The 13,377-nt window shown below is 40.2% G+C and overlaps 1 protein-coding gene across 1 annotated transcript in view; it reads left to right on the top strand.

Annotated features, from left to right (window-relative positions):
* scrib (scribble planar cell polarity protein) overlaps positions 1 to 13,377 on the top strand; it is a 72,259-nt gene that overhangs the window by 14,441 nt on the left and 44,441 nt on the right. Inside the window, exon 2 of the mRNA XM_088001214.1 lies at positions 13,149 to 13,266. Within this exon, the coding sequence (XP_087857340.1) occupies positions 13,149 to 13,266 (118 nt within the window). The remainder of the gene's footprint in view (positions 1 to 13,148; positions 13,267 to 13,377) is intronic.

Raw genomic sequence — 13,377 nt, 5'->3', positions numbered from 1 at the left:
CCCAATAAGATTTCTTTTTACTTTATTTTTATTTTTTTTGCATGGTCATTTATGCTACTGAGTAATGTGGCCACAGTCAGACTTTTTTTGAACTTCTCTAAGAAGTTCAAAATTATAATTATTCAGTCATTGTTTACATCCAGATTTACAGTGTCTGACTTCTTCCGGGGCAAAATTATGATGCATTTCCAACGTCAGATAAAATGCTACATGACCATTCTGACTGCAGTTGCTTTGAAAACAATGTATTTGATGTTGTGCCATGTATGGAAGTGGCGAAAAGTTTGGAAGTTGGCCTTTTAGATGTCTATGAAAAAGTCTGATTCGGATTGCATTTACCTGCTGTGTAAATGTCAGTGCATTCTTTGGTTATATGCATATATAGACTGAAAATGGGGTGAGCTTTTAGATTTGATGACTTTGATGAGCATAGGTGAAAAAAAAGCATATTCTGTATTCGACATGCCATTTTGGAGAAAAATGTCTGATCCAAAACTCCTCTGAGTTAAAGTGAATACCACCAAGTGTGACAAAAGAGTTGTGATGCAGGATTTTTACTTGAATATCTGCTTGTAATAGTCTGTTGGAAGGAAATCTTCAGTTTTGTTGTTCTCTTAATTATGCCAAGGTCAAGTACAGTCGCATATTGATGGATTATCTTGTTTTGTTTGGTTGAATTGTGTCTCTTTATGCTTTTCCAAACCTTCACGGCACACCTGCAGAGGTGAAACCTTTCTACCTGCTTCATCAGGTTGTCACTAGGTGTATTTTTAGCTCTGAAACAGGTTCCCTCTCCTTCAGACTTGCAGGGGAACGTTGCAGGCAGGCTGTGGGGAATCAGCCCGTGCTTGCCCGTTTACTTAGAACTGGCATTGCGGTCGATCCTCCTGCTGATCCTCTCTGGAGTCATGTGGGAGGGAGTCGCATCCACCTCTGTAATTATGCTGTCTCGGTGACATTTGAATTGGGCCTTGCTTGTAATCCCACGTAATAAAGTCATTGTCTTTCACCTCTTATTGAAGATAGGTGTATCATCTAGGAAACTAATCTTTGGCCTAATATTGCAGTATAAATCAAATCATTAAGAAAGAAAAGAATTGTATTTGGAGAGCAGTGGGTCTGTATCAATGCTTTCTTTTAATCTCATCATCAGTCTGGCGTCACCAGGGAGGTTTCTGTTGCCTCGGCTGCTGCGCTGAACTAACTCCGGTCTCCAAGGCGATGGATCTCCCAGGGCCACTGGTTTGCCTGATGCGGGGGCACGTTCACGCTATGTTGTCAGGGAGAAGACACCGTGTGGGCTGGGGCTTCCCTGTCACTGCGGACCTTCTGTAGAGACCCGTAGAGACCACTGCTGTTGAAAAATCTGCTTGCTGCAGAGCAACCTTGGCCTCAACTTGAGCCAAAGCTGTCAAACGGAGACGAGGCAAGAGTGTAGCTCGTGTCAGAGCTGCACTTTGTCCTTGGACTTTGAAAGAGCTACAGCAGCAAGACACGGAAACTTTATAGCAACATAAAGTGGAGCAGTTATTTTTCCACTGGGGGCTGGATGGTAGGCCGGTGAACTACATAAAGGTGCCTTTCTCCTACACTTTGAACCACTTTTCTGGTTTTGCATAAGAACTTTCTGTGGTTTACTGCAGATTGAGAGAAACTGTTTTCAGACAGATATTTTGCTTGGTCTTGTTGATATGAGATGCACTGCGTGGACTTTTTTTTTTTCTAATCTATAAAACCACTGCAGCTACTCTCATTACACACAGGAGTAATCTACTCACCGATAAAACATTTACAAGCTGCCAGTATCACTCAATTGGAGACATTATTTAAACAAGGAAGACGGAAATGCAGCAATGGGTTTGTGTTGGGCTAACCATGATGCTGTACTGTGGTGTCATTACAGAAAAACATGCTGCATTTAATGCACTGAAAAAGACGAAATACTCTGTCGTCTCTTGCAGAACTATATATACTCTGAGGTTTTTCACTTTTCATCACCTCAGTTGTTTATTGGCTTTTATGTGCTAACCCAACACGGTTTTATTTGACCTGTATTTTAGCAAAATAAAAACAGTTACAGGAGTGTCCTGGTAGATGCCAGCAAAATGGGATAAATAAAACAAGACAATTTCAACATTTGATACATTTAAATCTAGTAAAACAAATCACATGTCTACAGCCAGAGGTTTCTGGCTCCCTTTCGACCCTTTTTATCTATGATTATTATCTAACTAAACCTTCACCTGGTTAAAATTCTGTACAAAAATATTAATCACCTTTTGTTTAATTATTAACTGGTTAACCTAAAAAAAATAGTCAGCGGATCACCTCTACACCATATTGAAGATTTTCACAAATTACCGTGAAAAGTAATTTTCTAGCTTCAGATCCTTTGCTACAAATGATTTCGCATTCATCAAATGAATGCTATGTTGTAATTTTACACAATAAAATGTTTTTCTTATTTAAAAAAGGAATTAAATTTGCATTTGAATGTATTTTTAATATTGTATAAAATGGCTTAAGTGGTTAAATGAAAAATCTGCCAATTTGTTTATCCAATTAATCATCAAAATAATTGCAGAATAATCGCTAGTTGCAACCTTAAACAGTATACTATGGTGGCCTTGCCGGTAGGACTCCAGTCTGAGTCAGACTGGGAGCTGACAGGCTGGCAGCACATACCGGATCTGGTCCATCCAGGAAGGACCTCTGTGTCCTAAACAATGGGGGCTTCTGGTTTAGTGTCGTGTTTATAGGAATACGGTGGGTGCGTGTGATGAAGTCTGAGGGGAAGTGGGCAACCCCCTTTTGTAGCTTATCTCCTCTTGGGTTCATTCATTCTTTCCTGTAAGACTCAATTGCCCGCTTATGTATGTCAGTTTTTATTCACTTTTCTCTCATGACTTTCTATCCTAATTGTGCAAAAGTTTTAGCTCTAGACTAGCCATTTGCGTATTTCCTCTTCCATAAGCTTTCTGTTTGAAGATATTGCATTGTTGGCTGCTCTCTCTGATTGTAGAAGTGGGGTGTTGTCCGTAAAGCTTGAGATTATAGTGTGCATTTTGTGCAGAGAGGAACTCCAGAGCAGGTGTATGAGCTTGGACTGAACTTGGGTTTGAAGCTCTCTGCCTGAAAGCTGCTTTGAATGTGGTTTGGATTGCAAATCTGCGCAGTGACTCTGTGTGAATCAAGATGTCGTCACGGTGACCCTGAACGCTGTGACATTTTTAGTCGCCAAAGCATAGATTACCCCACTGATGGGAGGGATTACGGTCTATTTGTCAGGGCTACAACTTAAAGATTATTTTAGTTATCGATTATTTGATTGATTGTATAATAGAAAGAATTGGAATATTCTACAGATTACTCGTTTAACTACTTAAGCCTTTTTCGTGCAATATTAGAAATACTCTTAAAAATGAAAATAAATGGTTAAATTTCTTTTTCAAATTAGAAATTAAACATTTAATTGACAAAAACTCAATAACTTGATTGGCTCCTTTATTGACTTTGAATTGGTGAAGCTAAAATTTCCACTTGAGGAGTTTTGGGTAAAACATATTTACAGACTAAGGTGTTTTCATCTTGCATGCAAAACGTTTTGGCTTCATTACTGCACTGTATGGTTGTTTTTTTCCAGCAAATAACCTAATTTCGAGTCTGTATAGTCCAGTTAATGATTAATCAATTACAAAATTTGTTGACGATTTCAGTAATCAATTCATGATTAATCCAGTTAATCGTTTCAGTCCTACTATTTTTAAAATGCTGAGTGGGAATGTACAGTAGCAAGAATTTTCCATGTAGGTCTTAATGTAAATAACTGTGCAACCTGCAGCCTGGTTCCCCCTAATTACTCACACAACATCTCCCTAGTCAGCAGAAATATCCCTTCTATCTGTGATGGTTTTCCTGTAATTAGGTGTTGGAACTATTCTAAACAATGTCCAGTTGTACTTTGTCAATCTCAAGTAGGGGAGCAGGCATCAGCCTTGTTTGTTTTACAGTGTGAACGAAAAATTTCAACCAGCTGTCCAATAGGGATCTAAAAGCAGAACATTCCTGCCTGGATGAATGCAGGCACATCCACAGAAACAGAAGAGCTCATGTCAACTCATGAAATGCTTTAGTGCCAAGTCCAGCTTCAAGGAAACGCTATCAGAGGTACTGTAGCCTCAGCAGGTACTTGTAGTTGGAGATGTTATGATTTCAGTAGAGGGCTTTTCTCTTTGCCCCAGTGTTTTTCCGTTTTCTTTCCACATGTCCTCCTGTTTACACAGGCTGATCTGTGACACAGCAAGCATAAATACACACGTATGTTTGTGTACAAACATATATAAACTGTATACATGCACAGTGCTGACCCAGGCCCCGTCTAACTGACTCTGACCTGACTCACCACATGAAGGTAAACCAGGCAGCACAGCTAGAGCTATGTTGCACGCAGAGCTGATTTAATAAGATAAACTACAGGACTTCCTTCAGCTGTTAGTGTGAGTCTTAGGTTTTAACATTTAGGCATTTCGATTATTTGGTCCATAATTATTAGGGAACTTATTTGGGGACTCGAGGATCTGACGATCTCTGTCCACTACTGAATCAAAAATAAGGGTGTGTTAATATCATCTCTCTTTAGTCCGCTTTAATCAAACTCTAATTTGTTTGCCTAGAAAGTCCAGTTCGTTTGGGGAGGTGTGAATTGAGCTCTGATGCGGACCAAAAAAGTTAACTCTGATCCTCCTAAAAACCTAGGTCTTGGTTGGTTGAAGTGAAATCTGATGCGGTTTGAATGCTATGTGAATGCCAAGCGGACCAGAGACCACTCCAAAAGCAGGAAGCAAACTATAGCACAAGATGATCTGTGTAAATACAACCGAAACAAACATGCAGACCTTTTGGTCTCGTGGGCTTTTTACGAAAGATGAGAGAAATCCAACAAGCGCTAAAATATGACACTACTCCATTTTGTTTTTTTACATTTTGTTAAAAAGGAACTTGCTCTAAGTGTCTTCTTCAGAGGTTTTCATGTCATTTCCTTCAGTAGGTGTTGGCGCAGCACCGCCACAGGCGAGGGGCGGGAACAGGTTTTTAATTTTTAAAACGTAACAAATGTGCAGATTCTCACAAATGAAGTTTCCTACTATTAGCCACACAAAGCTTTCTATTCTATTCAAACGTTAGAGGAATAGGCTCATAATAGAGATTGCACAGGTTTCTGTGTGCCTCACGGTTTATAGTGAGAACAAAAGCTGTTTTCTCTTGAAACTTCCACAGTTTGTTACGTGGAACTTAGAAATTCAGATTTTCTCAGAACAAATGAAGCAGCAGCAGTTGTTGATGCACAACAAGCCTGTTGCTTTGCTGCAAGTCCTCTTCCTTAGCAAGCATGTAGCAATAGTGGAAACTTAACAACTCCCTTTTAACGGGAAGTTACCTCCAGAACAACCTGATTAGCCTGGTACGACTGGCCGTTCTGCTGTGGCTGACCGTTGTAAGGTTTTAGCAGACAGAACAGATGCACAGAATGACCGATGAAGCGAACACTACATATAGTGTTTGGCAGCAGTGACTTGGGTGGCTTTTTTGAAAAGAAAGACAAAGGTAAACACAAACAATCGGCCAGATGCAGCGTTTATGGAGAAAAAACACTGTGGGAAGATAAAGCTAATGGAAGCAATAAGAGAAGATATTGGTTTCATATGGAGCAGTAGGAAAAAGTAGCAAAGCAAAATGAGTTTTTAGTGGGTCCTCCAGAGAAAGCTTAAGAAAATGTAACGCATCTTTATCAAAAAGTAAAGTTTTAAGTCTAGTCTTAAAAGTAGATAACTAGCCTGATAACTAAAGTATCTACTTTCACAAATTCTAGGAAGCACCATGAAACATGAACATATGGAGCAACCAAATCTCACTTTATGTTGGAGTTTGAACATTAAAGGATTTATATAGCCAAGAACTTCAAATTATATGTTAGTATTTACAGAGTCAGTGAAAAGCAGCTAAAATTTGAGGTAAAATATTCAACAGTGAAGTGAAACAACATCAATTCAATGATCCAGGAAGTTTAAACTAAACATGCAAAAAAAACAAAACAAAAAAAACAAAACTTCTTTTACAGAGGAAAATAAACCACTACCCAATTGTTATTGTTGTTACTAACTAGCCTGTGATCTCTCCTTTCTTTTTTCCCCCTTTCTTTTATTTCTTGGGAAAACCTTAAGCAGCTAATATCTGGTGGCACACTCGACTTTTTTCTGCTTGGCTGTTTGCACTTGCAGATCCAAGTCAACCTGGACAGGTGGAAACGGTGCAGATGCGGGTTATTCTGTCAGTCACCACACCCGTCTCCCTGTGTGGCCTTTCCCAGACTGGGGAACTGAATGTGGACGAGGCAGAAAAGGCTCAAAGTGCCTTTTAAGCGGAATGCAAACACGAATACATATAGGCCATGTAATCTGTTTTTAAAATGGCATTAATAGGAGACGCAGAGACATGACGATACATGCATGGTCTGTTCTGAAGGGTTACTCTAGGGGTCTGCAAAATTTACAATACTAAGAGCCATATTTACCTTCAGTACATCTAAGACTAGTTTAGAGCTCCAAATGTTAGAAGACCTTTTAAAAAAAAAGACAACTTAAAGTTTTTTGTTTATTTCAGGAAATTTGTCATTTTTAAAGAACCCCCTTTTTTTTTCTTTTTCTACATTTTCTATAAAATCAAGAAACTTTTGCATAAAAGGTTTCCTTCTGTGGGATTTTGAAATTGATGGAAAATAGAAAAAAATACATAGTTACCAACTTGATGACAAAAAAATAGATATAAAACAATACCACTGGTATTTTTAGTGTGATTTTGTCAAGAAGTATCAATTTATTACATCATTAAAAACAACTTAAAGCACAAAATGTTATTAAATTTATATTTTAAACAGTAGTGGAAGGTCCAAAAAGTCACTTGTGGCTCTAGAGTAAATATTGTTAATGAATCTTAAATCAGTTGCATCATTTTAAAGAAATTGCATGATACACTTTCAATTTAGCAAAGTAGCACAGACGTGTTTTTGTTTGATTTCTTCTCACGTGAGTGAGTTCACCTGAGCAGAAAGAAACAAAAAGGAGGAGTAACTGTGGGGGACGGAGAGCGGAGGAAGTGTGATGTAGGTTTACTGTTGTGAGTAGGTGGCTGGGTTTGTATTGTTGCCCGATATGAGTGGGTTTTCTGGTGAAGCTCGTGGCAGCGTTTCCCTCATAATTCTGTGTTGTATTTCTCAAGGAGTTTATTGGTTGTTTAGATAAGTTTTTTTTTTTTTTTTTTTTTTTTGGTCGGTGGTTTGAGTGTCTGTCCTCATTAGTGGTGCAGAGTCCAGTGGAAATTCTGTTTCTCCTCCAGTTTTCATTAATAATCCAGTCACTCCCTTTTCTCGCAGCTCTCTCCTCTTTGCTCCACACCCACACATCTCGGCTCTTCTTATTCATTCTTGCCTTTTGTTAACGCGCGCCTCTTTCCTCTTTCAACTCATCGTGCTTCCATTTTGAGCCCCTCTGTGTCCTCTCTGTGGTGCCCTTTTGGACAATGGACTGGTCCGCTGCAGGAGGAGCTGGACTGACTGACAGCCCTGTATGGGACTGGCTGCTTAGCCTTTGTCCTGCTTACAAGAAAATTGGAGGGAACTCGGAGAGGTGGAGCCATAGAAAGGGGACCAGTAAGGGTGGAATGTATGTATAGAAGTTGTAGGAACTTCTTAGGAGATTATGATTTGGCCAAGAAGCTTTAAATAAATTTTTATGACGGTATCGATTACCCAAAAGGGATTAAAGTTTGACTTTACATAACTTTATAAAACAGATAGAGCTTTTTAAAAGCATGGATACTGACTGCTGTGGTCACTCATGCATGGAGCTTCGACCACATCGAGGTTTCTTGATATCTGTAGAGAACAATCTGCTCTAATGAGTCCTACTTTCTTAGTCAACCAAATCCTCCCAGACACTGAAAGAGTCCCCAGCAATACAAAAGCGTGAGCTCCTCTCTCCCCTCCCCCCTTTAAGCCCCTCACCCCAGAGGTGGTGGGCATGCTGCAGTGTGTTCTTTCCATGCATTGTGAAGGAACGATTGAAAGAGTTGAGGAATGAAGGACGAGCCTGAAGAGGCCGCATTTGGAGGATTGTTTAAATTGGAATTTGTGTATTAGCATACTAAAAGGGATTTTTGTCAAATATACTTTGCTGTTCTCCAAAACAATGATCGGTTGTAGTTTTGTTACCTGGCTTTGCTTGATGTAAAGCTTTTATCTCGTTATATACACCCACTGTGTGTGGTTGGGCTGCTGTAAGCAGGACCTGCTCCATCTCTAGTCAGATGGCATAATTGGAGGGAAATTAGAAGCTAAGTGGAATCACTTGACTGGAACACTGCAGCTCCTGTGAATATCTGGCTTAATCTCACTGCACCGAGTCACTCAGGGGATTCAGGTTACTCACAAGCATCAGCAGAAACACACACTTTGCTTTGTGAAGACTCAGAACTAGCAAATTTACTAAGTTGAGTTACCTACTTAATGAAAAATTGTTGACATAGCCAATAGGGCTGCATGATATTCGTGAGATGGCGATACTTCCTCTAACTTTTTTAGGTCGACATTAGCTTCTGAAGTAGTGCTAATGTCTATCTCACACAGCGAGATAATTATGCCTTCCTTTTTTTTCTTTTTTTAAGTCCAGATTTCCCCCTTCCGACAATCTTGAGGATGACCGATCATTAAGATCTTTAGATCATTTTAAAATATATTCCTGCTGTGTGTGTTGTGCTAAGAGTGATCTGATCTGCCCAGACCAGACATTGGGGCCGCTCCAATGTCGTTGGATTGTTTTATCCCAATATTGCGACGTCTCAGAAGGGGACAAAATCGACATAAAATCATTATGTGCACTAGGCATTCCCCAAGGACAAACGAGAACGTTTGTTTGTTTTATCTGTTAAGCATAATCCAGAAACATTGGCTGCGTGGCTGATGCTACACCGAGGGCTGGTCACGCTGGAGGAATGTTACTGTAAAATGTGCCTGCATAAAGTCAGGCTTTCATTGGCTTCTCTGAAGCTTTCGCAGGTCCACTAACACTCACATAGCACTTGATGAATTTACAGACTCTCCTAATGCACATAAAAGTTCTCGTTAACACTCCTACACAAACACCATCGCTCATAAATGCATAAGTATGCACATTAAACCTCGCGCTGGATCCCTGAGGCATACACATTCCTACTACTGTAACCTGAGTTACGGAGAGACACAAACCAAAGCAACACTGATAAACAGCAATATGTTCTGACTAAAACACCTACACAACAGGATCTTCTCTGTGATGACTGTAAAGTGCACACGTGCGTGCACACACACACCGATTAGCATCTGAGCGTAATCCAAGCAGAGCAGCTGATAACACAAAGCATCTTTTGGCTGCATTGAAGCTTGGATTGCAGCTGATTCGTTGCTCTCTTTCTCAGGTTGCCCAGGCTGCACTTTATCATGTAATAATGAGGGATTTTCTCAAAGCAGAACCCATCTAATGCAGCAGAACTCATTCAGCGTCACCGGGAACGGCATCTGTGCAGCTGTCAGCATATAGAGCATCTCTCTCCATCTTTTATGATCTCCTTGTTACTCAGAGAAGTTTAACAGAGGGCATGTCCAGAAATAGATACAACTTCGTGTCCTACTGTATTACATACATTGTCCTCTTTATTATAAACCAGTCTGTCCACAGATAAGAACACACTGGCTCATCTTTCACTGGCCAGAATGTCCCAAAACATCCCACACATGCTTTCTGTCATAGCCCACATTCTTCAGGCAGATGCCAAACAGAGGAATCATTTTTTTAAGCGCAGTACAGAGACATCACACTGCCCTCTGCTGACACGCGTTGTTTACCCACCTTCCCTTTTAGAGGAAACCCTCCTCCTCTTCCTCCTTTCCCTCACTCCTACAGACAATGTTTTAGGTGCCTCATTAGAGCATTCTTGCTGGAAAGTTGTAAATAAAGTCTTGACCTGCCTGACTCTGTGGACGGTTACCCTACGGTTCAGCGAAGGCAGACTGAACACGGGGTTCACAAATGTGTTGGTACGCTACATCCCAATGTTCCCGCTGACCCACACAGCACAGCTAGTCATCTGCAGACTGATTTGAGGAGCGAGATATTCAAGGGTCAATCGTGCTTTACTCTATGTCCTCCACTCAACCAATTATTTAAGATGGCACTAAGAATTGAATGGACGCCTTTGTGAGTGCCTACAATTACTTGTTCTCAGGCATGATTGCATTACAAAGCATTTTTCAGCTCCATCAGTTTATAAACGCTTGACGACATCGAGCAGAGAGGAACGCGCCGATGGAAAAGCTTTTAGAAGAGGTGGTGGAACTGGGAACCCGTTTCGCTTTGGAAGCTGCTGGCCTAATGGGCACCAGTACAGATATGGTTTTATTTTATTTTAATTCCTTCAAAACAAACACCCAGAGAATGTTTTGTCAGCTGTTTTAGGCCGCTTTGCTCTAAGTTCCTGGTTTTTGGTCTTGACACAAGGCTTTAACTAACTGGGTTAATCGCGATGAATTGATGATTTAAATAATTGTCAGCTAATTTGGTAATAGATTAACTGGATTACATAGACTTAAAAAAGGCAAATTGCTAAAATTACATTTTCACAGGAGCAATTAAGCCAAAACTGTACAAAAAATACATTTTGCATATAAGATTTTTTAAAAAGTCTTTGTCTGAAAATATATCCTAGTACCCAGAACTCAAGTGGTGTAGTTGTAGCTTCACCTGGTTCAAATTTATGTAAAAAAAAAAAAAAAAAATCTTAAACACCTTTTGCTATCTAGTTATTCATTATTAATCCAAAAATACATACAAAAATACCAGTCAATACCAGTCCAATTTATCCTAATTATTAATTATTGCATTTAAGTTCAGTTTGTTTTTTCAGTTTTCTGTCTAAGGAATCTCAAGTCTTTGACTTGCAGCATTCACTCCTCCTGGACGTGTCGTGGCGTTGACTTAACAGCAATTCCTCATTCCGAGCATGCACGCAGCGACAGTGGGGAGAAAAAACTCCACAGAAAAATCTAGCAAAACCCAGAACCCGGTTCAGTGTGAACGGCCGACTATCCAAGTCGTGGGTGTTTGAGAAGGAAGAGCATTACACTCAGGAAAATAAAAGCTCTGATGTAGGAATAATTTGTATGTTTGTTGTTTTGTTTTGTTTGTTTTTTTTGCTGTCACATGCGCACCCTGAGAACTGAGAGACGGCATCAGAAAGGACAGAAACCCTTGGTAAAGTGTGAATGTTGAAGCTTTGACCTACCCCGAATCTATTCAACGGGATCCAAATAAAACACACACAACCTGTTAAGAACAGGAAATGTCAGTCATCAAAACACAGAGTGGAAGTGAAATGCTCTGATCTCTTTTCTCTGGTGCTCTCTCCACCGTGTTGCACTTTGTGTGTACATACTTGATCCTTTCTTCCCGTAAGAACTTTTAGCACGTCCTCGGAGAATAGGTGGTGCTATCTGATTTACTGCATGTTTACACAACAGTTGGGTTACACGAGTGTAGCGGCTCGCTGTTTTTAAACCTAATCCGAGTGGAGGAGGGAGAGCTTTGACATTATCTGGATTTTTTTCAGTTTAGTAAATTAATCTGTGGTAACTGACACACACACTCACAGATTGTTTTCCAGTTGAAAAATTCAGATGATGGCCTGAGGTTTAATTTAAATTAAGGTTTAGGCTCCAAGCTTGCAGACAGAAAGCATTCCTGAATGAGTTTGATTCAGGTTCCCCATTCCAGAAATGTTCCCAGGAGTTTTCCTTCATTATCTGTGAAGTCCGGGTTGTGATAGCGCAGACAGTAGTGCCTCTGTGGGCAGCAGAGCGGGTGGTAAATAAAAGCGTAGTTTCAGCATGTTTCTCCCATCTTGTCTGTCCATCTGAGCAGCACAGACACACACTTCTGCTGGCGGAGGAATGTAGCCGAGCTCCGGCCGCTCCAACAAACGTACTCTTGTGAAAGCACTTGGCAGAACTGCAGCCACAGCGCACTCCAACCGAAAGCCACTTTGTTTGGCAGCCATCACTATGGTGAAAAGGATATTTTCTGATGTATTTTTTTTATTTTTATTCCCAAATATGTGAATGGAATGTTTTCAGAACCACTTCAGGAGTCGGTCATTAGATATACAAGACTGATGAAAAGCTAAAAATGTTTAGAAAAACACAATTTATTGGAATGAATAATTTGCACAGATTGGTTTACTGTGCTGCTTGCTTTGAATTGATCTGGAGAAGTATGGAAAACATGCTGTGTGGAAAGAGATCCGTTCCCTAATCTTTCTCACAAACCTGTCTGTCATTCATTCATCAAAACAGTTTGTCCATCTGTCCACATGTCCAACCCCCGGCCTGTTTTACATCCGTCCACCCTTCCGCTCATCTGTCTATCATTCCATTAATCCGTTGAGACATTAATACATTCATTTGCCCGTTTATCTGCATTTATCCGTCCATCCACTTTTCCATCCGTCCACCTTCCCATTTGTCTATCAGTTCATCCAGCTTTTCATTTGGTCATCCCTCCATTCAGTTGTCTCTGTTCATTCCTCCGTCCACCTTTCCGTTTCTTCACTCGTCCATTTACCTTTCCATCTTTTCATTCATTCATCCACCTTTCCGTCTGTTCATCCGTCTGCCCTTTGATTGTTTTTTTTTTTCTTTCATCCATCTACAATTGAGAGATTTTTATCGTATTTAAACTTGAACATTTGCTCAATAAGGATTGAGGGATCTGGGGATTAAATCTGGGAAAGTATGAAATTTTGTCAAGCATGGTGTGTAGAAAATGGATATTTTTCATCCTCACAACTCTGTGAATGAACTTTGAAAACAGAACTTCGTTTTTTGGGACATTTTGATTTTCTGGGATGTTTAATAGACATTTCAGAATCAAATTCCTCCCTGGCTGTTCTTGATCAAAGCATCCTGGCAGAATCAGGTGATGTTAAACTAAAAGTAGAAGAAGAGAGAGAAATGCGGAGCCTAAGGAAGTCGTTTTTACTAAACATTGTATCATGTGTCTCCACAGCCTTTCTTCAGACTATTAAACTTACGGAAGCTCGGCTTGAGTGACAATGTGATCCAGAGACTCCCTCCTGAGGTGGCCAACTTCATGCAGCTGGTGGAACTGGACATCTCCAGAAATGGTACATAAACACTGACTCACTTTGCAGCCCCTGTGAGACCAAAAGAAGAATCAAAAGATTGATGTAGTTGCTTCATGAACTTCTAATCCTTTAAATCTGCATAGAATGCTG

The sequence above is a fragment of the Poecilia mexicana genome, unplaced genomic scaffold, assembly GCF_051168715.1.
Source record: "Poecilia mexicana isolate PSO_F unplaced genomic scaffold, ASM5116871v1 scaffold_20, whole genome shotgun sequence".
Lineage (NCBI taxonomy): Eukaryota > Metazoa > Chordata > Actinopteri > Cyprinodontiformes > Poeciliidae > Poecilia > Poecilia mexicana.
Note: the sequence above shows the minus strand (reverse complement) of the source record. Positions and strands in the feature narration are given on the sequence as shown.